The sequence below is a fragment of the Passer domesticus genome, chromosome 2 (genome assembly GCF_036417665.1).
Source record: "Passer domesticus isolate bPasDom1 chromosome 2, bPasDom1.hap1, whole genome shotgun sequence".
In the NCBI taxonomy this organism is placed as follows: Eukaryota; Metazoa; Chordata; class Aves; order Passeriformes; family Passeridae; genus Passer; species Passer domesticus.
Window position 1 is genome coordinate 114,732,594 of NC_087475.1, and position 25,014 is coordinate 114,757,607.

Sequence of the window (25,014 nt, forward strand, 5' to 3'; positions counted from 1 at the left end):
CTGGAAGAGGTCCTGTGAGGGAGCTCCCAGAAATCTTTTGGGCATTTGGACACTCATGTTACACCTAGGCAAAATTCCCAATTGGAAAAGAAGACACATAGGGGAAACCATTGTACACAGATTCCCTACAGAGCACAGAACCTGGTAAAATTCCATTTAAGCTGACGTGCTAATCAAAATCCCCCACTAAAATCCACCACAAAGTCCACTAGGAATTTAAAAAGACCTTCTTTAAAATAATGTTTTAATATTGTGTGGAATGTATAACTTAAAGAGTTACCAAAATACTAACTGTCAGCAATAGTTGTGACTTCCTCATTCCGATACAACCAGCTGACAACGGGAGCAGGTGAACTCGTAACACGGCAAACAACTTCTGCATCTTCCCCCTGCCTGAACTCTTGTGGAGATACTATGTCCCGAAAAGTGAGCTTTTCTGAAAAGGAAAAAGAAAAAAGAAAACAGAATACAGTAAGAGTCTTACTATTAACATAGCATTAAAATTATATTCAATAACAAATAATATAAACACCACTATTAAATCTTCTTATTGTGATAGTACAGAATTATTTCCATAACATAATTTTCCCACATAAGATTCAAATCATCCTGGACTCTGCCTGTAAAAATTACTTTACCTTCCTTTTGTATTATGCAAAATTTTGTTTATTTATATACATTCTGCAGGTTTTATAAGCATATTTTAATTGTTTTCAATGTTCCAAAACACAGTTTTTAAACTCTAGCTCTTGAAAGTTTATATTTTCATGTTGATAGTTTACTTACTCTCTTATGGATTTTATTCCTCATTATTCTGTTATTGAATTAAAACTTCATGTTTTTATTCTGTTCAACCTTCCATTAAAACCATTAAAATATGGAAAATTCTCATGTGAAAAGTGGAATTTTTGACTCACTGTGAAAAAGAACAGCTGAGTAAAATACAAGCTTAAGAGGCCAGTGAGAAACTATTAGGTCTATTATGACTATTAGGTCATAAGAAATGATCACTATTTTGAGTAACTAACAAGATTGTTTTAGGACTGTTGAGGCTTTTAATTTTTCCAAGCTCAAATAAACAAATGATATTTGATTTTCCACATGTGTCAAATAAATCCAGTATTTTTAGAAAACCAAGATGCTATTAATCCATGATTCCATGTAAGATCTAATGCAGTTGACTAACACACACACAAAAAATCTGGAAGAATTCTTGCACACAGAATAAACAAACCAACCTATGTTCTCTTAGGTCAAAGATGGACAATTACATTTCAGAGTAAATTTTGGGGAGCTTATGACAGAGATGCAACTTCATCTCTGCTTTTTGTATTGATATGAGTGCAGGCTCAAATAATCCACACACTTCCCACAGCAGAGGGTGAACAGTTTTGTTGTTATGCCTTTCATACATTTTTGTATGAAGTCAGAAAAAAACCTCTCACAGACATCTGAGAGTCCTCAAAACCAGGCCCTAAGAATACCAACAAGTAATCCTGCTTTCTTTTTACAACACAAATATGAATAAGGAAATTTTACATGTCTGTTCCTACAAACCTTAACATTACTTGTGTAGGTTTGCAGGTTTGTCTGATCTCAGAATTATTAAAATTTACACATGCAAATGCTTATAAAGATTTCTACTTTTCTCAGCATTCTGCTAATGGAGTAACTGACAGTTTTATGCATACAAATGAATTCCTGAAAATTGAAATCATTTGACGTGTGAGATTAAAAGCCCCTTGTAATCACTTCTAACTGCTACCAACCTTTTATTGGTTGTTTTACCAGAAGACTTTTTTTTAATCTATGTCCTTTGTTATCTGAGTTATCTGTACCTCTCGGAAGCAGTGCTTTACCATTCTACTCTGTAGTTTTTGTCTCATTGTAATTCCTTCACATTTAAAAAAACTGTTCTCCAATGAATGTAGGTCCTAACTCAGCTGATGGGCTGCTGTCATATGCCCCATCATTCACCAAAAAAGATCTTGCCTTACATCTTCACTGTGCTTGTTTAATGCACAGGTTTTAGGTATTTTTGATCTAAAGAATGCGATACAATGTAGCTATTCAACACTGAGAAAAAAGCTACTCAAATCTCTCACTGAATCTCATACTACAATAGAATGCATTTATTTTTGAAATATACTCCTCAAATCGTTGCTTGCAATTGAAATCCATTTTGGTTACTTATCACACTGAGCTTCAATGGCTTATGTCAAAACTCATTCATAAGGCCAAGAATAGCAAAAGACAGAGATTAAAATAACAATTCACTAAAAAATCCACTTTTTAAATGTCATCTATTACACTTCCTGCACTTTTATCTATGCACATATTTGTAATATTTTCTAATTTTTAAACTGTACACACACTTGTAATATGAATTATACAGATCTATTTTTTTCCTCCTATTTTCTAATTTCTTTGAGGGCCAGACAGTGTCCCCTTATCAGATGGCATTCTAAAATACAGGAGAAAAGCAATCTACAATACTTATAAGTGGCCCTCCAATTAATTCAAATCTTTGTCATAATGTCTAATACTAAACTGCACGAGATGCAATTATTTGGAAGATAAAGTTCAGAGCTTGGGATGATATTTTGAGAGGCTTTACTTTCTTTGTGCTAGTGTATTTTGAAACACAGTCTTTTATTTGTTAACTGACAGTATTTTACTTACGATAAATCTCCAAAACTACAGTAGCTTCTTGAGTTTGTCCTTTAGCATCTGTTGCCTGGCAGCGGTATATGCCAGCATCTTCTATGTTTGCGTTGTAAATGGTAAGGCGTGAGCGGACACCTTCCTTCTGAACAACCACCCTCTGACCAGAAACGATCTTCTCTCCTTGTGGGTTGTACCAATCTATGTTCTCAGGCTCACCAATGGCTACAAACAAAACCAAAACCGATACAAATTTAGACATTTAGAAGGACACTGTGAAACGTGTATGCCTACTCAATGCACAGTCCATGCAGTGTCAGGAATTTAAACTGAATTCAGGAAGAATTTTTTCATGGAAAGGGTTGTCAAGCACTGGCTACCCAGGATGGTGGAATCACAGTGGAGGTGCTCAAGGGATGACTGGATATGACACTCAGTGGCATGCTCTAGTTGACAAGGTGGTCATCAGTCAAAAGTTAGTCTTGGAGGTCTTTTCCACCTAAGTGATTCTGTGATTCTACAATGTCAGCTAATTGCTAAATTATTCGAGTTGTAAGAAAGACAAGCAGGACAAAACTGTAGGAAGATGTACAACCTTTGAGACTGGGTAAATAGCAGCTAAAGGATCTCAAGAGTGGGGAAAAAAACCACAGAAAAGTATGAAGTCTTATAGGAAAGAAACAGGCTGTCAGTGACTGGATCAACAGGTCACGCCTTCAGGTAATTGCACTGTCAGTGTAGTCAGACCATGTGTCACTGTCAATGGAAGATCTCAACTCAGCACCACGAAGGATCCATATCAATCATCTGCAAATGCAAATTCTTATCCTCCTGCCTGATTACTGCCTCACCAGAAAAAAAGTCTCTTTGGCTATCCCATTAGGTTGGAGAGGATTTAATTCCTTATTTTAAATAAGCGACAATATTTTAACTACAAAAGCATCCTAACAGATATAAATTACCTGTACTGATATAGAGAATTCAAACTGATTCGGTGTGTGAAATGAAGAGATCCTAGACCGGAAATGTGAGCCAGTGAAGTCCTAATATTTGCCACAGTTCTCACAAGTCAACATGAATGTACAACAATATGTTAATTTAATATTGTGAAACAACTACTCAGTTAAAATACATAAAAATATCAAAATTTAACAAAAATTATATACCAACAACCAAAATTAATACATACCTGTGCATGTGAAGAACTTGGATTCACCCACACTGAGCTCAACTTTGCTAAGTGAAATTGTTACTTGAAGTAAAGCTGAAAAATATAAAGTAGATTGTAAATTAATTTGGGCATTTATCAGTTTAAATCTTATATTGTCAGGTTTTATATTGTTTTCATTCTATATACTGAACCTGTTCTAAAAGTATGAAATTTTAACTAAACATAGTTGTGTTTTGAAGTACATATTGAGATAGACAAAACAATCTAAATAAGGATGTTGCACAATGATGACAGCCTTATGTCCCATACCTGAGGACAAAATTAAAGAAGGGGAAAAAAAGGAAAATGTGATAGAAATATATGTGAACATAGAACTAGAAATTAAATGAGAAAAATGTGATTTGTAACACACACAACAAGTGCAAATCATGTCTGACTAACTCCACAATCTTCTAGGATAAAACTATAAGTTTTGTGTACAAGAGAACAGTGGGTGGCAATTACCTTGACTCTATCAAGGCTTTTGGCTTTCCCTCCCACAATAATCTCATACTTGAGTGTATTGGATACAAAAAGCAAGGGTTTTTAAGTGGGTCTGGTTGCAGGGGAGGAAATTCAGAGTATCTGTGCTGTGACAGATACAGGCAGTTCTTGCTGGGTCATGATGGAGCCGCTGCAGGACACAATTGAGAGGGCTGAAGGAGTTTGTAGCACTCCTTAGAAGGCCAAAGAGAGAGACAAGAAGGCCAAAGTGATAAGAGATGTTCCATGGCACAACTGGCAACACTCCAGGACTCTGGCCAATGCATGAGCCCATGAAAGAGCAAACACATCCTGAAAGGACTACGGATAACCCACAATAGAAAAGAGGAAATGAGTTAGGCAGAAGGAGCAGTGGAAGAAAAGAGTGAAAAAGAAGGAATGACAGAAAAAACCCATTATGTCCTCACCCCAGCCTCCTGCATTATCCATCACTGAAAGGACTGTTCCCTGAATGGGTGGTGATAATAACGGGAGTAAAGGGCAGGAATAGGAGGGAGTGGTATCTGGAGTATGGGAAAGAGGCAGAAAGGTGTTTTCACTCATTCTCTAGCTTTTTTATGTGACAAATTTTACCCATGAATATAATCTAAGTTCAAAACTTGCTAAAACCCACAGCTATTCAGTTCTGTTGACAGTAAAAATTCAAGAAAAGCTGGGCACAGAAAAACTATCAGCAAAGCACTATCCATAGATGTTAACATCAGAACTATTACAATTAAGAGAAAAGTGCAATAAAATAGATTTGCTATTAACTTTTACGTAATTAACCTAAATAAGCAATTAGACAAGATGTGAATATTTTTTTGGTCTAATAGTCATATCTAAAGCTACACCAAAAAAAGCAAAGAAAAGTGAAGATTGCTTCAGTATCAGTCTGCCAATCTAAATTACACAGAACTGGGTATTTTCCACAAAAATTCTCCACAAAGAAAGAAATTTAAACATCAAATATCTGTACAGCGCATAACATTTTTCATGAGATTTCCTGAATTTTGAACGCTTTTCCTAAGAAGATCATCACAACTGACTTTTCTGCTTTTTACTGAATATTAATATCTTATACCCTGCTCCCATAAGAAAATATCTAAGAATAAAAAAAAACAGTAAAAAGCCACAAAGAACATATCCTGCCTCAGGCAAAGGTAAATATCTGCATGCACTCTGCTAAAACAAAAAATTCTCAGTCCATAAAGACAACCAGGAAGATGGTAAGACTGCCTAGTCCAGAAAGAAGCTGAAGGGGATTGTAAATATTTTGAATCTAGTAGTAGACAGGAGGGAGTAGTGGAATTTCCAATGCAATAGTGAGGAGCACAATGAAGGCTCCTTTAGGACACACAGAGCTCAAGAACTGGCTTGTTCTCATCTCTGGTCTTTACACCCTTGGTACCAAAACCAAAAGCAAAACTTACGTGTAAGAAAGGAAATGAGTTTAACAGAAAGTTTTACATTTTGTTGTAATGAGAATCAAGAGTAATCAATCATCCAGGAGGCTACTCCAAGCCTCATTTCTTTATTTACCTATCAGGTAAACTTTTAATACAGCCTCAAGACCTATAACTGCTGGTGGAAACCAAGGTACTAATATATACAACCATGAGGAAACTTGAAGAGCTTGGATATTTACTCCATGTCACAATCTACATTACAATTTTTCTGATATCATATTCTTTTAAAGAGCAATCTTGTAGATTTGCTCCAGAAATATATATGTTAGCAGTGAAATATATATAAAATACATATTTCATCAGGGTTGCTTCAAGGATAATTGCATTTCTTAATTCCAATAACTGATGTCGAACTATATAAACGCAATAGATGAGGTAATACATGTCAGGTAGAATGCAAGCAGTGGCATGATGAGCAGTGTAAAAGTAAGAATATTTTCCTTCATAAATAAATAGATATTTGAGATTTTAACACAGTTTTGGCAGAGGGCTCAAATCCATTTAAATTTCTTAGCATGAGTGTAACTACATAAACTCTATGGAGATGCTAGCTACATCTCTGAAACCAAAAGGAAATATTTTTTTCTACATATGGTACTTTAATATTCACAGAATAGAAAAAATATAAAACCATCTGTTCCATTTTCCCAGCCTCACCATTTTCTTAGCTCTGCTTGATGTAAATAAAAAAAATATTGCTTCATGCATGCAATCTAGAAGTAAAAATATTGCTTGTTATTAATCTAGAAATCTCTGATTTTTAGTAGGCAGGCAAATGAAGCTAGGAGAATACTCACTTGTTACTTACTGAAAGCAAAACATTGCAAAGAGACAACACATTCAGAAAATTTCACCGTACTTCTAAATCTGTCTCAAGAGCTGCAGATAGTATAAGCTCTGATGAAGATGGCAGAAATGTAGTCACAAATTATTACTGTACACTAACTAATGGATTAATAAAAAATTGAGTTCTTTGCATCTCATCTTTGCATCAGGCTGTTGTGAATCTGTTTGAATACACAGGCGTATGTTTATTTTATCAGATCAGTGGAGATATTGCAAATATTTAGTAGAGGTGCTACCTATGTTAAACTACACCCAGAAATAAATAACATCTTCTTGATAGATCTGAAAAAGTATACTCTCTTCCCATGTTTCCAAGAATATCACCTAAATACCTATATACCTATTCAGGAAAAAAAAAAAAAAAAAGAGGAAAAAAGGCATGATGTGAAAGATCTATTCAAACAGAGCTCTGGGGAGTATAATGCTAGTGTAGTACAGCTGTTCTGGGAAAAAGTGAATTCGTTCGGGGCTTCCCTCAGTCTTTAGTACATGTCCAATTTCACAGTAAAATAAAAGACCACTACTAGAACCAGGTGATACAACCAATCCCTTCCTTTTTGATCGGAGTCATTATAAAGGAATCATTACCAGTTGTAATACACTAAGAGGATTCTGCTGAATTATTCCTTAATGGTTTTAAAAATCACCAAGGAAGATAAGTAAGAACAGTAATGAGAGGTCCATTTGTACTGCTAAATATGGAGACAGATGACTGCATTCATAAGGACTAATATTTAGTAGACTAATTGATTTCAGTCCCATTAGCAGCAGTAGCCTTCAGGTTTCAGAACTAACATCACAAATCTGCCATAAGTGTCTGTGCAGATGCAACAGAATTGAGGTGCCATCACTGAGAGATAACAAAAATTGTATCAAAAAGTCATTCACATGTGTACTTCTACTGCCCTCAGAAATATATTACAACACATTCAAAGTATATACTATATAAATGTACATTTAAATATATAAATATAAAAGATATACAAGGTGCTAAAAAGGTCAAGGGGAGGATATTTTAATAAAATCTGAAGAAAATATTGATTAAAGCTCTGCTTCAACTAATAAACCCATCCAACATCTTCTTGATAATTTAATTTCTTAAAAAAGAAAAAATAATAAATCATCGCCACTCAAGCACTAATAAAACTTGATAAAACTTCCATTTGTCTGCATTGGAAAGACACCACAACCAAAACATATCATATTTTGTTATAATTTCCACAATATAAATTACATACAACACATTTGAACAGTTTCATGCTACATCAAAACATCTGAATAACTTTTTGAATTTACTTTGAACCACTAGACATCACTCAGCTGTAGAGGGGTCTTTCTAAACCTGTTGGACTGTTAATTCTCTGAAAAGGAGAGGCTAATGGGAAGGCAGTAAAAAGGACTGGATTCAGCTCTGAAGACAAAGCAAGGCGTAACTTGGGATCAACATGGAGCTAAGGGACGCAGTGACAGCTACAGACACTCATGTGGATAGCTTTGGCACTGGCTTCTAAGAAAAACAGACTGCAAGATTTAGCTGAGAGGACTGATTTCTTTGGGAAGGTCCAAATTCTGTTTAGCATAGGTTGTCTGACAAAAACTACACCCTTGGCTATTGGTGTTCTTTGACTTCATTCAGTAAGCAAGCTTACATGGGTGATGTGGTTTTGTCTTCAGTAGATTATTTAACTTCAATTTAATATATGCTTAGAAAACTAGGTTTCATTATCCTTGAGCATGAAGACATTAATATGTTTTTAATAGATATCAAATTCAATCCCAGAGCAACCACTCACCCAGTTAATCTTTCTACCCTTTATTATGCAGAATTCCAAGAATATTATGTTTAAATACACTGATGCCCAGATCAAAGTGAATATGTTTTGAATGAAAATTTGATTCTCCTTTAAATATGCTTATAATTTAAATATACTTTGAAACACCATTGAAAAAAAAATTTGTGGATTTTTAAAATTAACATGCTATTTTAGAGCCTTTTGGACCTCTAAGCTGAAATGAGGAAACATAAACTACCAAATATACAATGAAACTATTAGGCAGCTCAATTAAATTTTATTTTAGGGCAAATTCTAGAGTTCTTTTTAAAAATATGAATAATTTAAACTTTCTTAACTACTAATTCAGCAAAGTAAGAAATATAAATCCAAAGAAATCATTAAACAAGCCATAAAATTGCATTTCCATTACCAAAAGTCTGATCTAACCCATTTCCATGAGTAATCAAAAAATTTGGAACAGTATACCTCTTCCTTGAATAACTCTATTAAAAAACAATATATGACATAGCTGAATTAAAGTCTATTTGAATTTGTTTGCACTTGGACCCAATGGAAACAATGTTTGGAGATATTGTAAGTCACATAAGGTATTATTGTTTTTTTTCACATAAACAAAGAAAATTCCAACACTTTAGACCTCTGAAGAGGGAACGGCAGACAATCAAATATTACACAGGAGATGGCCATCATTAGTCATGACATAGTAATTAAAATTATCATCATTAAACAGCAAACCCAAAATTAAATAGTAGGAAAAAAAATAGAATTTTACTGCATACTGAGACATCTCTCTTATATCCAAGTGAACTATCTATGGGGGAAAATCCTATTATCCTGTCCTGAAAAGGAGATGATGTTGTTGTTGAGCTTGTAAAGTCTGTGAGACTTGTAGTGTTTAAAACCACCTAATGCATTTGTAATCCTTTGGGAACAAAGAGAATGCTGAAGAACAATCTTTTTTCTATCTGCATGAGAACCTACAGTGAAAAATTAATCCAAACAGACTATTCAAATGCAATTTATTTAATGTTTAAATTTACTTATTTAAATGTACTTTTTGGGGTTTTTCTTCCATCTTTTGCACTTTAATATAAACGACACAAAATTTTCTATTCATCCTTTCCTAATATCCTAATATCCTATAAACAGTGTAGACCTAGGTTTTTTTTCTTATGAATAAAGGTATATAAACTGTCCTAATAATATCCTTCTTCCATTCAATGGCTTTGAATACTTAACTGCATGTTAAGTATTTTGTAAAATCATATGAAAGACAAACTGTATCTGCAAAGATAACAAACATAAATTTAAACCCTAAAGAGTTTGGTTATTTTCAATTTTCTAGTGGGCTGATTACTAAGAAATCATAAAGCATCACTTCTCCATGGTATGACAGTACAGAGAGATGTTACATTTATAATTACTTGGCAGAAAGTTTCATAATTAATTAAGTAGTTCAGTATAAATGAACTTTCCATTTCATCACGTTAGCCTTAATTTGGACTTGTCAGTAGAGAATACAAGTGAGTTAAAGTTCTAAGGTTTTATTGGAATTATTATGGATTCCTTCTTCAATTTCTGTCTTATAGATTACAGAGTGTTTTATTTTTAGTTAGACAAAACAGTCTTTGTGTCATCATGAATTCACTTCCTACATCTGTTAAAGCATCATTTTCCCTGATGAGAGGAGCTGGAAGTCACACAAAGTTCAAACTGCCTTCTGGGCCAGAACAGATGTTGTAGGGGTGAAATGCACAATGAAAGAGCACCAACACAATCCAGTTTTGTGCAACAAATACTGAATCATAATCAGAAAATCCTCTGTTGAACATTCTTTTCTATGACACTTGCAGCAGAAACAGTTAAATAGATAAGCCATTAATATCTGAGTGGAGACAGTAAACAAGTATAAACCAGTCTGCTTGCTACAATTCCATTCAAAAGACTAATCTCAAACAGAAGTTACTCACTACTGTTCCCCCAAAAGTCAAGCAAGCTACAGTTTAGAAATAAACACATAAATATTGTAGGTGCTATTGAGATTTTCAGGTAGATTGATAATGGGAGCTCAGTTCTTCAAAACTAAAAAGATGGGTAAATGGGTAAAAAAGAGTAAGTTTTTATATATAGATTTCCAAGCCCAAACATATTTGGATATCTTAAAGAATACCTAAAGAATATTTATGAATATTTAATATTCCTATTCATGGTGTAGAATATTAAAAAATATCAAGATTAATAGATAATGAAAAAAAAATCCATATGATTTATTCACTTAGAATCTGCGTAAGTGAAAGGCATGATAAACATTGGAGGAGTTTAGCTATAAAGTGTCAGGCATGACATGATGCATATCTTTAATTCTATTAAAATTATTCTAGCTAAATTCAGTAGAGCTTCTTATTATGCATGGTAAGAAAAGTGAAGTTTAAAATTCATTTATTAACAGAATATTAAGATATTTTAACTGTAGAGGAAGATACTGGAAAACCTTTATCATGTATTGATAACGGTTTCTCATATAGAGAAAGAAATAGTATAGAATAGGATGATCAAAGTACTATAGAATACTATTTATCAAAGATGAACATCACCTTAACAAAATCTGCTCAATCTGATTTTTTTAAGCAATAAACAGAAAGAAAAAATATTTGATGGGCATATGAATATTAAGGAACATGCTTCCCAAACTGAAAATTATTAAGTTGGGGAATTCCTAATTTCATAATATCTCCTACACACAAGGTTAATCTTATCAAAACCAGTAAGTGCCTCAATAAAGATACACCTGAAAAATAAGGATCTTAATCTTCAAAGTAACAGTAAACTATATATGTAGAATAATTGGGAGGTTGGGCATGTGCACTGTGGGTAGGGTTTATTTTTTTAATATTAAATTTCTTTTCCCATGCAAAAGGATGTAGGAAAAGAGGCAATGGCCACAAGTGGCGCCATGGAAGGTTTGGATTAGATATTAAAAAAAAATAAATTCTTCACTCAAAGGGTTGTTGAGCACAGAAAAATACTGCCCAGGAAAATGGTGGAGACACCATCCCTGGAGGTATTCAAAAGATGTGGATATGCAGAGATAAGGAACACAGCTTAGTGCTGAGCTTGGCAATGTTCAGTTAAAATGGTTGGACTTGATGATCTTACAGGTCTTTTCCAACCTAAATGCTTCTATGGTGTTTTGGTTTGGGTGGGATTTTTTGCTTGTTTTTGTTTTCTTTTTTAATCTAGTTTAAATTGCATTTAATATAATTTCCAAAAGACAAGTGGCAATGTACATTAACAAAAATACACAAATCTCTTTTTAAACATAATAAAACACTTTTTTACTCAGTGGTCAAACACAGGACCTGGTTGCCTAGAGAGGCTGTTGATTCTCCATCTTTGGAGACACTAAAGACCTGACTGGGCATAGCCCCGAGCAATCTGTTGCTGACCTTGTTCTGAGAAGGGATTTGGACCAGGAGTTTTTTCCTGCCTTCCTGCCTCCGCTGGTCTGTGTGTGTGTATGTGATCTTTAGAACATGAAAATCTAACTTGTTTCTCCCTGCTCCACTGGGCAGCCTTTCATTATAGAACCGTAAATCAGACACAGTACACAGAAAAAGAAAAATTACCTAAGGGTCACATTTGTCAAAACCTGCAAACTTTAAGGTAAAGCCACAAACTTTAGAAACGTTTCTGAAAAGAAGCACTCATGCCAAAAGAGTGCCTCATATCTCCCCATTATATTCCATTTTGGTTTTCAGAGGAAGAAACTTTTTAAAACAGCATTTTTTCATTGCTGCTGGGTATTCAGCACAAGTTTCATAATGTGCCAAGACCATAATTGAACATGGACACCCTCATTGAAAGGTACATATGGGCTGCCTGAGGACCAGTAGCAGAAAACATGACACTGAGAAAAGTAAAGGAAAAAAAGCCAACCAAACAAAAAACCAACAAGCAAAATCACTGCTAAAATTCTTCCTTCAAAATCAGCTAACAGCCTAAGTGGTCCTTCAAATTGCAGAGGGGTACTGGATTGAGCCAGCATTCATCTAACTACTTGGCATTTATAACCTAAATCCACAGAACATGTTTCTCAAACTTCAGGCCAAAGTCTTTCTGTAAAGTTTCTGTTGAATGCTAAACACATTAACCCTCCCAAAAGAACCAATACAACAATAATACAATAATAGAAGTAATACAACATAAATGTGTCTTAGAAGGAGACAAGAGCCTGCCCATTCTTAAACAATACATAACCCATTCTCACAAAAGTGTCTGCTTCAAGCACATTGTACAAAGGAGATGTGTGATATTTTTTTCTTATGTGATGTATATATTTGTTTCTTATGTGATGTATATATTATAATAATAAAAAAGAAAATGTAGTTGCTTAAAAATAGTACTGTAATAAAGACAGGGCAAGAAATCATGTCACATAGTTACGGAATCAACATATCCTGATTGATTTAAAAACAAGAGATCTTTGCAACAAAAAGTGTAATGACTCTACTTTCCTCAATTCTAACTAGAAAAATGCTACAATTAGCCTTAGAGTTCAGAAGTTATTAGGTGAGATTGAAAAAACCAAGAAGTTGTCCAGGTACAGCAGCCATTTCAACTGCATGGCAACTGTTGCTACAAATATAGTAGTGTCTATGAAATGTACATATAGGTAATGAGTTAAAGCAGAACAATATGTAAGCTAAAGTCAGCAGCAGAAAGAGCAGTGTTAGGCCATGGTATTTTGAATAAATCACGCTGACTAATCAATGTCTCTGTAGCTAAAAAGAGAGGATTTTAACTCTGATTTAAAAAAATTGCAAAACAAACAACTGCATTGGCCTACCTTGCGGGTTTTCTTTTTTTTTTGTAAAAAAGATGACACATGCAAAAATCACTTGCTTTTGAGAAAATACTTTTCTAGTGAAAATATGCCTCACAGGCTACAGTCTCTGTCGGGAGTTGTTTTTGATGTAAATGTAACAGTTCATTCCATTTCTTGGAAGTGCATAATGAAATCAGAATATCAACTTCAACTACACATAGCCTTACATTTTTAATTGTAGGAGTTCACAGAGATTGTGGAAATGTGACCCAAGGATGGCTATTTGACATCTCAAGAAAATGAACTAGTGGCTGTTGAGGACAGATATCATCAGGGCATGGAGAAACAGCTATAAGGACTTCCTGCTGCCAGACATGTACATCTAAGCAGAGTCTAAATTAGATTTAAGAACATATAGAATTTCTTTTGGAAATAGTCACTTTGTCTACGTGGTCCTTTAAAAAGTTCTTAAGACATTCCAAATTAGCTGGAAAATGAATTCATGGACTCATTTTTTCACCCAGTGAAATTTACTTTGAGCCATATTTTTTATTTCATCTTCCTTCCATCGCATCCTTGAAAAACTTGAACCTGCATTTTGAAATGCAAGGGTCCACAATCCAGCACTCAAGTTTTCCATTATAACTAATCCAAACACAAAAATATTATCAAATAGGGGTGATCCTTAAAAAAAAAATATTACCCACATCAGCTATGTCTTTATAAAAATTTTGTTTAGAAGAGAGGGGTAAGCATAAAATGTCACATTTTGATAAATGCCCTCTCTACTGCTTTTATTTGTCTTTACTTTCTGCTTCTGGAACTTACAAATAGAGCAATTAAAAACACAGAGTGCACAACTCAGTCTTATTCAAAAACATCTTGAAATATAATTATTTGCATAAATATATTTTATATTTAATCAAAACCTTTTTAAAATATCCCCATATTTCTAAGCAGCCCAAACCTAAAACTATTGTTGCATAAATTTTTAATTTTTCATAGTTTAAAATAGAATAACATTAAGTCAGTAATGTGGTTGTTCCTCTCCCTGCTGAAAACCCATTTAAAGAAATTTTAGGAAGTCATAAATTACATAAATAATGCTAAAAATGCCCAAGGACAGACAGATACTCAACATTCAATAAAAATGAAAATATTTTAGAAAAATATGCTGTCTTTCACCACAAAGTATTACTCTGAATGGTCAAAACCTGAAAACATATGAAATTTGGTTGAATAAATGTATGTTTAAAAAAGGCTTAGGCATTATTACAGAAGCGTGACTGTTGAGGGTATCAGAGCTGGTGTGTGTAGAATGCGCCTGTGTTTATAGGTGCAAACATCACAGTCCATTGCAAAGATGATAGACTTTTATGCACACAACTTCAATAATTAGGAATGCTCCCAATCCACTTTAAGCAAACAGCTTAGCATTGCTTGAAGCGTGTTTAATTTTTCAAGACCTTTCTTCGTATATAGAGCAATACATTAAAATGATAGTTATATTATATAAAATGAAGGATAATCTATTCACGGAAATGATTCAATTAGCTTACAGGTAACTACTATTATTCAGCACAAAGCTGGTCATTTAAATCAACTAGGCTAAATTTGGAATGGGTTAATTGAACTATGAAGTCTGACATTTTCTTTATATCTCTGAAAAACTGACATAAAATCACAGAATTACTTAGGATGGAGGTGACCTCTAAACGTTATATTACCCAACTTTCAGCTCATAGCAAGAATTACCTCCAAACTTTGATTAGATACTTTGGTCAAACAAAAAAAAAATTCTCTTTCACATCTGAGTTCATTTAGAACCTTAGATTAGAAGCTGAAATTATTAGAGATGAAATTCGAAAGACTTAAAGATTTTCCCTCATTATGTAAATTGATTTAGAACTTGCTGAAAGTATTTGATCATTAGCTAGAATACAATTTAATTTAATTGTAAATTTATGGCATAAAAAGAAGTAATATAGAAAAAAAATTCCATAAAAAGATAATTTTCTAATGTATTTTAAATATGTTTAAATACAAAATAATTATTGTGATGCCATCTGGGCCAGTACTTTGAATGAATTTCTATCGAACTTTCTAGCCAATACAAACTGTAGGTCTGGGTCAAATTTTGGGCCCCAAGTTTAAGAGGTAGAATCTGGAAGAATCTGGAAGAGCCCAGCAAATGGCTAGGATCTTAGAGAAAATTTGTCAGAAACTGACTTGTTTATTCTGGGAAATAGATGGCAAAGTATCCAGCTATTAACTGCCTACAACTTATTTAAGCAGAGTTAAAAAAATGTCAGACCAAACTCTACTCAGTATGAATGTCATTGGACAACTCAAGGCCATGATCCAGAGGAATCTGACACTCTTACTGTAAAGAGGAGGTTGGAAGAGATGGGCTCCAAAGATGCTCTTAAATAAAGATCTTATAATCTTTTGGTTCTAAGAGGAAACAAAAATAAATTAAATTACTTGTTCCCTCTCACAGTAAGGAATGAGCACAAATAATCCAGTTAAATATCTGAAGAAACAACAGCGCAGAGAAAACCTCTCATGAGAAATAGAAAAAAGAAACAAACTGATTTAACAAGTTAATCAAGTCTGAATTATCTCTGACAGAATAAGAAGAGTCTATCACATCCAAATACACAAAAAAGCTTATGCTAAGCTACAATTGTTGTGTAGAGGTATTTTATAGCTAAAAAAAAGGGGGGAGTTTATTTAATGTTTGTAAAGTACCATAAATAGAGGTAGTGTCTGTATAAGATAGTTTACCAAAAGGAACCAAGTTTGCCATTCTAATATAATGTAATTAAAACAACAAATGGAGCCCTCCTCATCAGAGTATCCTCATTGACTGACCTCAGGCAGCTCAGTCCTGGCAGAGAAGAACAAGGACAGCCTTTGAAGGATACTTTTCCTATAAAACTATTGTGAATAAGAGGCCAAATCTTTAGCTGATGCAAATAAGTATTTTAACATTAATGAGACACCTCCTTGGAAATTACATAATAAATATTTAAAATGCAAACAAGAAGATTAAATTCCTAATTATGCTGTTTCCCTGTTGTCATAAAACTAAGCAGTTTGAGTGCAAACCGCATGATAAAGCTTTTGATCTTTGGATAAATGTCATAAACATTTCTTACTTTCTTAAAGTACTCCATTAGAGCAAAGAAAGGTTTTATTTCACATGTGAAGTTTTTCTTCCATATATGCTATGGTCTTTCAAAATCTATGGAATAAAAAAGGAACCACCAAACTTAAGAGTATGATCTGACACTGCAACTTAATGTTGGAAAATATAAGTCCTACTGTTAAGTATCCATTCCTGCAATATTCAAAGGCTAAAAATGAAATTATTTGGCAGCGGTTAAAAGTTACTTTATTCATTATTCCCCATGATCTTGAAAATGAGATTCTAGATGTCTAAAAATTATATTCAGGATAACTGTGTGTGTTTGGGTATGAAACAAATATATTTTTTTGTACCAGATCACATTTGAATGTTTATTTAGAGATTCAGTATGTTTAAAATACAAGACACAGAGAAGTTTTAAAAATTCATTAGCTCTGCTAGAAGATACATCTTCCTGGACTTTGAGAAGCAATTTAGATGCCTAATAAATTGCTTCACCAACTTTTTTAGCTATTGAAGCATTACTGTTGTCTCTAAAATCAGCAATTAACTACGATAATACTTCATTTAGGAAAACAGAACAGCTACCCAGGCAACACACACCACAAAACATAAAAGAAATCGGTTGAAACATTTTGCCACTGTTTCACTGAACTTTCAATAGAAATTTCACAGGAAGTATTCAACATGAAGTTTCTTTACTCGTTAAAACAAAGTAAAATTTGGCAGAATTCTTCCCTATATCTTAAGCAAGACTTCTGCTGATGTATCTTTGATACATGCAGCAAAGATACCACTAGAATACTGGGAACTGCTAAATGGTTAAAGAGGTGCTATAATATCACAGAATCACAGAATGGCCTGTGCTGGCAGGTGCCATAAAATATCACTTAGTACCAACTCTCCTGCCATGGGCAGGGACATCTTCCACTAGACCAGCTTGCTTGAAGCCCCATCCAACCTGGCCTTGATATATGTTCTGGAACTACCATCCTGGTGCTGGTCCTATGATTAAGTGATTCCTCCTGGGTTCTAATTTCAACAGCATCATTTATATTGTATGGGAATACTCATACCAGTTTAGATATTGAATTGCACACAGATAGCTGCCTATCAGAAAAATGCCAATCATCAGGTTTTAAGAAATGGCTGACTTGGCCATGAGGATGAGGATGTTACTTACAAGTATTAAAATATAGTTTTTAATGTTCCAAATACCTTTCACCAAAGGATTCAGAAGTTGTGCTACAAATTACAGAAGCCATGGACATGATAGGCCTTGAAGAAGATGTAGAATCAAGAAAATTTCAAGCTTCTCAACAATTACATTTTCAGTTTAGTTTTGGCTAAACAGAGCAGCCCAATGGAAAACCTTCTAGATTTTGTTCCAAATGTCTCCACTGAAGAAATATACTTGAAAAGAGATAAATGTTTGCAAAGTTTTATGTGACTTTTGTGGAAAGGAGATGAAACTTCAAAACTTATATATTAAGAAAAGGCAAAAAATTGACAATATTATCACTAGGTACTGGAAGTATTAAGGATCACGATAAACAGTTAAAAATCTAGTTAATCTACCTGAAAGGAACAAGTGCCTATTGAGATATTATAAAAAACTTAAAATATTGCTGTTAATACAGTGAAAGTTCTCTTTCACTTGTGCAAAAAAGTCAAAGCAGCCTCATGAGACCTGTCTGGATTATAAAAACTTATAAAGTCTCTGGCATAAATATTCTTTCTGTTTCAAAAAATTAAAAGTTCAAGGAAATGCTTATAAATAAGTGACACTGCCAAAGATCATAGCAAATCAGACTGGCTTTTCAAACTCTTTTTTTTAACCCTTAAGCTCTTTGATCTTTAAATGCTATTGTATGGGTACTAGCAAGTTCCCATCTTTAATTATCTTGATTTAGAAAACTAATTTTCTCTCAAAGGATTCCTTTGAAAAACCTTCTAATTGAGAACCAACAGGGTTGCAATTACTATGAAATTAGTCAGACAAATGTATAAACAATCTAATGTACCAGACAATCCTAAGTTTTTAAAAATCAATCCTTTCATGACACTATATACATATTTATTAAGGCTGCCATAATCCCCAATTAAATCTTTTATGGGTCAAGTTATAGCTGGCTTAGAGATTATTAATACTTTCTGAATATAAGTCCCAAGTAAACTCTAAATTTCAGACTAAAACCCATATAACAGGTCAGGTCAGAAGTCTGACTAGCCAGTATGGCAGCAGTGAGGAAAAAAAAAAAAAAAAGGAAAGAAATTGCACTACTTTGTTGACTTTTTTTCTTCTTCCACTCCAAGTGCTGGCACTTTGGCAGCCAAAGGTCTGTTTGAAGCATTCAGTTCTAAAATCCCCTATAACATCACAGAATCATGGAACGGTCTGTATTGGAAGAGAACTCAAAGATAGTCTCTGTTCAGCCCCCAGCCGTGGGAAGAGACACCTTCCACCAGTCCAGGTTGCTCAGAGCCCCATCCGACCTGACCTTGGATACTCCCAGGGATGGGGCATCCACAGTTTTTTGGGCAACCTGCTCCCATGCCTCACCACCCTCATAGGTAGGAGTTTCTTTCTCACATCTAATCTAAACTTCCTCTCTGACAGTTTGAAGCCATTCCTCCCTGTCCTGTCGCTTTGTAAATAGTCTCTCTCCATCTTTTCTGTGGGCTCCCTTTAGGTACTGGCTGAAATTAGGTTACCCCAGAGCCTGCTCTTCTCCAGCCTGAACAGCCCAAACTCTCAGCCTTTCCTCCCAGCAGAGCTGCTCCATCCCTCTGATCCCCTTGGTGCCTGCTCTGGCCCGGCTCCAGCAGGTCCCTGTCCTTGCTGTGCTGGGAGCCCAGAGCTGGATGCAGCCCTGCAGGTGGGGTCTGAGCAGAGCGGGGCAGAGGGGCAGAATCCCCTCCCTTGAAATGTTGGCCACATTGCTTCGGAGCCCAGGACATTGTTGCAGCATCTTCATTATCATCTAAGTCTGTAAGATTTCTGTCTTCATCAACAGCTTCTGACAGTTAATTACATTAATCAATTTTTCTTTTCAGAGAGGAGGTTCGGTCCTTTGGATGGTGCCAGACTCTTTCACTGTGCATTTCTTTGTTCTCCTATTTTGATTATCACCATGTGTATACTGATTTCTTATTCCCTTCCTCCATTATCTTCTGATTTTATAGAATTCTACAATCAGTCTTTTCTCTATCTGCAGCACAAGGCTCAGTGAAATTATTATAATTCATTAGGGCCTCCCAACTGACAAATGATTAAGCAGAACTTTAGAAGGTAAAATTCCAAGACATGCTTGATAACTACACTTTTAAAGAGAATATGTCATAGCTAACTGTGACTTTTTTCCCTACTTAATGTCACTTTGTAATAGACAAGGAATAAACAAAATCTGTATTTGCCATAAAGAAACAGATTTCCCTGTAATTAATTACAGAATTATTAGAATAGAAATAAGAATTGTATTTCTACCCACTAAAAGTCTCCAAACTCAAACTGCATTGAATAATGCGGTGTTGGTCACTGAATAGAATTATGGAAAAATATTAATTTAATTTCTTACAGATTGTGATGTAACATTAAAAAAAAACCAAAAAGCTAAATCTTCAGCTCTAGACTTTTTTGAATAATAGTTCCCCAAGGATAAATCTCATGTATTCAGATTAGCCAATATTGTTAGTTTCTCAGATTGTTTTCCATGTTACTAGAAAATGCAGTAGGTTACAGTATTTTAAACAGAAAACCCTCTGCAAAATGTGTTACCTATGAAGTTCTGTTCTTTAAATTGCAAAACAACCAACGTCATGGCTGTTTTGTTCCTAAGAGACACATCTTATTAGAAACCAAATAAAAAAATTATGTGATAACCACAGATATAGAACATTAAAATTTACATATGTATGGATAATATCCTGTAGACTATATATGGCTCTATAATATAAATAATAATATAAATATAATTGCTTTATCTGCAATGACTCATGCAAATATCTCTAACTCTACCTCTCAGTAGTATTGTCCCTTCTCTTTCCTAAAACACTGTACCCTCCTTTATTTTAGTAAAAGGGGTGGCACAAAGAAGGACCAGTGATTTCAGTGGTGATGATAGATAATCCTGAATTAGATCAATTATGAAAGCTTTTCAGGTTATACAAGTTGCTTCCACATGAACAGAAACAGTCTTTGATTCAAGCCATAACAGAACTTAATCTTATATATTCCATCACAGTCAGTTCCACTTCTTCTTCCTATGGTTCTACTGAATTATTTTTTGTCTAGAATAAATAGCCCTCTAAGGAAATCTGGGATAAAACTAGAGATGAGATTTTTTAAAGGACTTTCTATACCACCCAAAATTATAAATGTGAAGGACTAACTAATGGGAAAATGAATAAAAATCAAAAGCTGGGCTAGTGACAAGTCATAAGGCAATAGCTCATTTTTCACAAATATTACTCACCACCTCCCCAGAACATAAGTCTCTAACATATTATCATTATGCTTTTCTCTCATCCCTTAACTAAACCCCCCTTTTCAGAAAGGTGACTATCCTGTTGCATATTTCCAAGAAATCCAGTTATCCCTTTCTGATTTTTTGTATGACCTGCAAGTGTTCAAGGCCAAGTTGGATGGGGCTCTGATCAGCCTGGTCTAGTGAAAAATGTTGGAATGAAATATAACTGTTAGGTCTATTCCAGACCAGGCTATTTTATGAGTCTGGTTTTATTGTCGGGTCTGGCTGAAATTTGCCATGGAATTCTATAATTATTAAGAAAAATAACAGAAAAAAGTAGTTCAATGAGCTTCATTTTCTAGGTGTGCAATTTCATGCAATTCAATTATATTTAAACAGTTTTTTCAGCCGTTTAAAATATATAAAGACATAATGGTGACAGGCAAAGAAACCTCCCAAAATAATAGGTATAATAGGTATAATAGGTATAGGAATACATTACTACTACTACTACTATTATTATTATTATTATTATCATTATTATTGCTATTATTATTGTTATTATTATTATTATTATTATATCATCATCATCATCATTGTCGTTATCATTATTGTTATAATTATTATTATTACTATCATTATGCTCTGTTCTGCCCTCATGAGACCCTACCTGGCCTACTGCATCCAGGTCTGGGGTCCTTAGTGCAAGACAGAGGTAGGTATGGATAAGAAAACAAAAAAAAAATTCAATATGTACTCAAGACTGAGAAGGAAGAAAGTATTATATCCATGTTCCTTTTGAAACAGTAGGATGAACCTACACCCTACAGGCATTTAATTTCTACTGGCAAAGACCTGGAGATGCTGGTGTCTTCATAGGCACTCTCACCTCCCCCACCTGAGTACAGGATTTGCAAGCCTTAGGAGCTAGGTAGAAAACTATTAAAAAGTGATTAACACCAGGAAGATTTTTTATATAATAACTTTGAGGGCTTCCTTCTATTCATTAGACCTAGTGGGCAGTTTAAATTCAGTGGGACTAACAATAAATTCTTAGAGTCATTTATATGTTATGCTCCCTTTTGCCCATAACAAGAGTTTGAGTCTCAGCATGCCAAGGGATTTCAATTTGGACCCCTCATTTTTAAAGGCAGCATTTCTACCTGAAAGCTACAGGGCAATTTGTAGTGGAGTGCTCTCAGTTTCTTCCCAGAGGATATTTGCTTTGTATAAATATTTGAGCACTTACTGAACAGAAAGTAGAAGCCAGGTGTTCTCTCTTTTACATGAGCATTTTAACAGACTGCAGAGCCATTCTCATCTTCAGGCTGAAATTTGTAGGCAGAATTTCTCTCTATATATATGGTTACTTTGGTCAGATGACATCCTGCTACAACTTCAGGAAAAATGTAGTGTTTTGTTTTTCACTCTGAATATTTTCATCCATTAAAGAGAAGAAATACAACAAAATATTTTTACAAAAATATTCACTAAAATCCTAGCACACCTTTTATATAATTCTTGAGAAGGAAGTGAGGCAGGATGAGATCGGGGAGATAGGGGAATGAATTATTCCTTTATGGAATAGAAATAGCAATAGCTTTGTTGTATGATTCTGTAAGGGTTCAACCTTTCCATGCTGCAGCAAATTAAACATATTTCTTTCACTGATATAATTAGTATTTTGGCTTACTTGTTTTATGGAGCTTTATTTATTACTGATGAGGCCAGTGTCCAGACATTTTATTGCTCTCTGGCTAACCCTGAGATCAATGCTGTGTGTTTTTGTACAACAGCTCTTTCTGAGCACGTCCCTCTGACAAGAGGGGAACAAATTCCCATTGTGTGCTGTGTGAAAAATCACTGAAACCAGCTGTAGGACCTGAGGGTTATATAAGCCAGCAAAACTTCCCAAAAATGCAGCAGAATCAGAGACAGAAAAAATATTAAATAGAAAAACTTGGAATATTTGCAGACAAAATCTAACTTACTTTCTTCTTTTTTTGATAAGCTCTATTACCTAAGATAGTAAAAAGATGAATTATTAAATAAAAAAAGCCCAACAAACTTAGTTTAAATTTTATTAAGTACTTGGATTGTTATTAGTTAACCAAAACAAAACCTGAAGACCACAATTATTTAATTCATAGTAGTATAGCAGTATTGCTGTGGTGCTCTATAAACACTGGGGGTATCATCTACCACATTTAAGTTACACTTTTTAGACAGTATTTCACATGAAATATTAACTGCAGAGAGAATAAACACTTTTGGAGGCAATGCATTGTATCCTAAAACAGGTATTTAAAATGCACCAGCTGATTCACAACTTCCAAGTGCCCTTTCCAATTTTTTTTATTTTAATTAGTTGCAAAAGAAACTTAACATGAATAGGCTAATATCTCCTTAAAACCATTATATTCAAGATACTTGATATATATTTCCAATGTCTACCTTAATATATATATATATTGTGTGTGTGTGTGTATTTGACTTGAGTATCAATTACACATTGATAATAGATAATAGACAATTTGATATATCTTTCTGAGATAACTTGAAAGGTTTGAATTCGTGGAAGTGCTGAATATCCAACATTTGGAAATGTTTCTGTATATTTTGATGAAACATGCAAAATTCTTGGTTGCATTAGAAAATAAATTTCCATTCACCACTGAATATATTAGGAATTAAATAATAGTTTATGTGTGCCCATATTCATGTCTTTCTTGCTTTGGTATTTTAATCTCTCACATTTTACATGTTGCCTGGCTCTCCTCCTTACCATTTCATTAATGCATTCCTCTTTACTAAAATTACTTTGGGCTAATCCTTAGTTTTTGGCACATCGTCATGGGTAGGGACGAGTAAAATCTGGAATATTTCTCCTACATAACAACTTGTACCTTTATATGTAACTCAGTACTGAGTTCCTCACATCTTCTCTGCCATGTGGTTTACAAAAAGGGTAAGGTTCAGCAGCTTAAGTAACAGAGGCCAACACTTGGGAGTATTAAAACTCCCCATTCAATCCAGTCTAAGGAAAAAAACAGATTTTTGTTGTATAGAAAGCCAGAAACCCAGGAGTCCTTATCTAATATGACAGATGAGAATTAAAACTTGAGATAGCATAACATAAAATAAAACTGTTTTCTAAAGTATAAAGAAGATTCTCTTAGATTTTTAAGTATATTTTATTTTTAAAAGAGTATTTATTTTGCCAACTGAACTAACAGATCAACAAATAATCTCTAGTTTTATATAGCTGACTTAATCCATTATTATAGACAATGTTTTTTTCTTTCCAGTTCATTGCCAGAGGAAATACAGGAGAGCTAAATTTTTTCCCCCACAATTTGGATACCTTATGTGTTAACTGTTGACGTTAAATACTTGTCTGTGTATGTGTACAAATATACAGATATCAGATAAATATACATACCTACATACATACATATACATATATATATACACACACACTCAGACTCTTTACAAAGATTGTATTTTCCATGAATAATTCTACTTATAGCAATGACTGGGAGTTAAACTTCAGCTTCACTCCTGACTTAACAGAAAACTGATTCAAGACTGATTCAAGGAAGTCATGATGGAAAATAGTTTCACAAATGACTTATTGTTGGTTGTGCAAACAATCTGAGTTAAGAAACTAAAGGGAGTGAGAAGAGAGAAGGGAATACAGACACGTACAAAACCCTAAAGATGGTTCTGTGTCAAATATGTGAACAAACTTATATGTCCCTGAAAAATATTATCAAGAAGAAAAAAAGCTGATGAGAGAGAGATAAAAAAAAAAAAAAACCAAAACCCAAACATTCCTTGCCTAAGTCAGAGAACACAGCATTACCATTTAGCACCAATAAGCTGCTCCCTCTGAGACTGGCTACCCACCCCTATAAGGAGCTTGAGTTCTTCACAGGTTAGTCAGTGTTAACATGGCTAACACACGTCATCTGTTGCTCCTGTGAGCAGAAAATGCATCTTCCACACTCTTCTCTACCCAACAGAGGTCATTCAACTGCAAAATCCCTCCAGTATTATCAGATTAGACTGAAGAATGTATTCCACACAAAGACCCCATGA

The 25,014-nt window shown here is 34.2% G+C and overlaps 1 protein-coding gene across 2 annotated transcripts in view; it reads right to left on the reverse strand.

The window, feature by feature from the left end:
• The window catches only part of NCAM2 (neural cell adhesion molecule 2), a 272,886-nt gene that overhangs the window by 133,448 nt on the left and 114,424 nt on the right, over positions 1-25,014 (reverse strand). For both annotated transcript variants that reach the window (XM_064410866.1, XM_064410867.1), the window contains exons 2-4: positions 3,854-3,928; positions 2,683-2,889; positions 293-436 (exon numbers count right to left, since the gene is read on the reverse strand). In XM_064410866.1, coding sequence (XP_064266936.1) covers positions 293-436; positions 2,683-2,889; positions 3,854-3,928 — 426 coding nt within the window. The remainder of the gene's footprint in view (positions 1-292; positions 437-2,682; positions 2,890-3,853; positions 3,929-25,014) is intronic.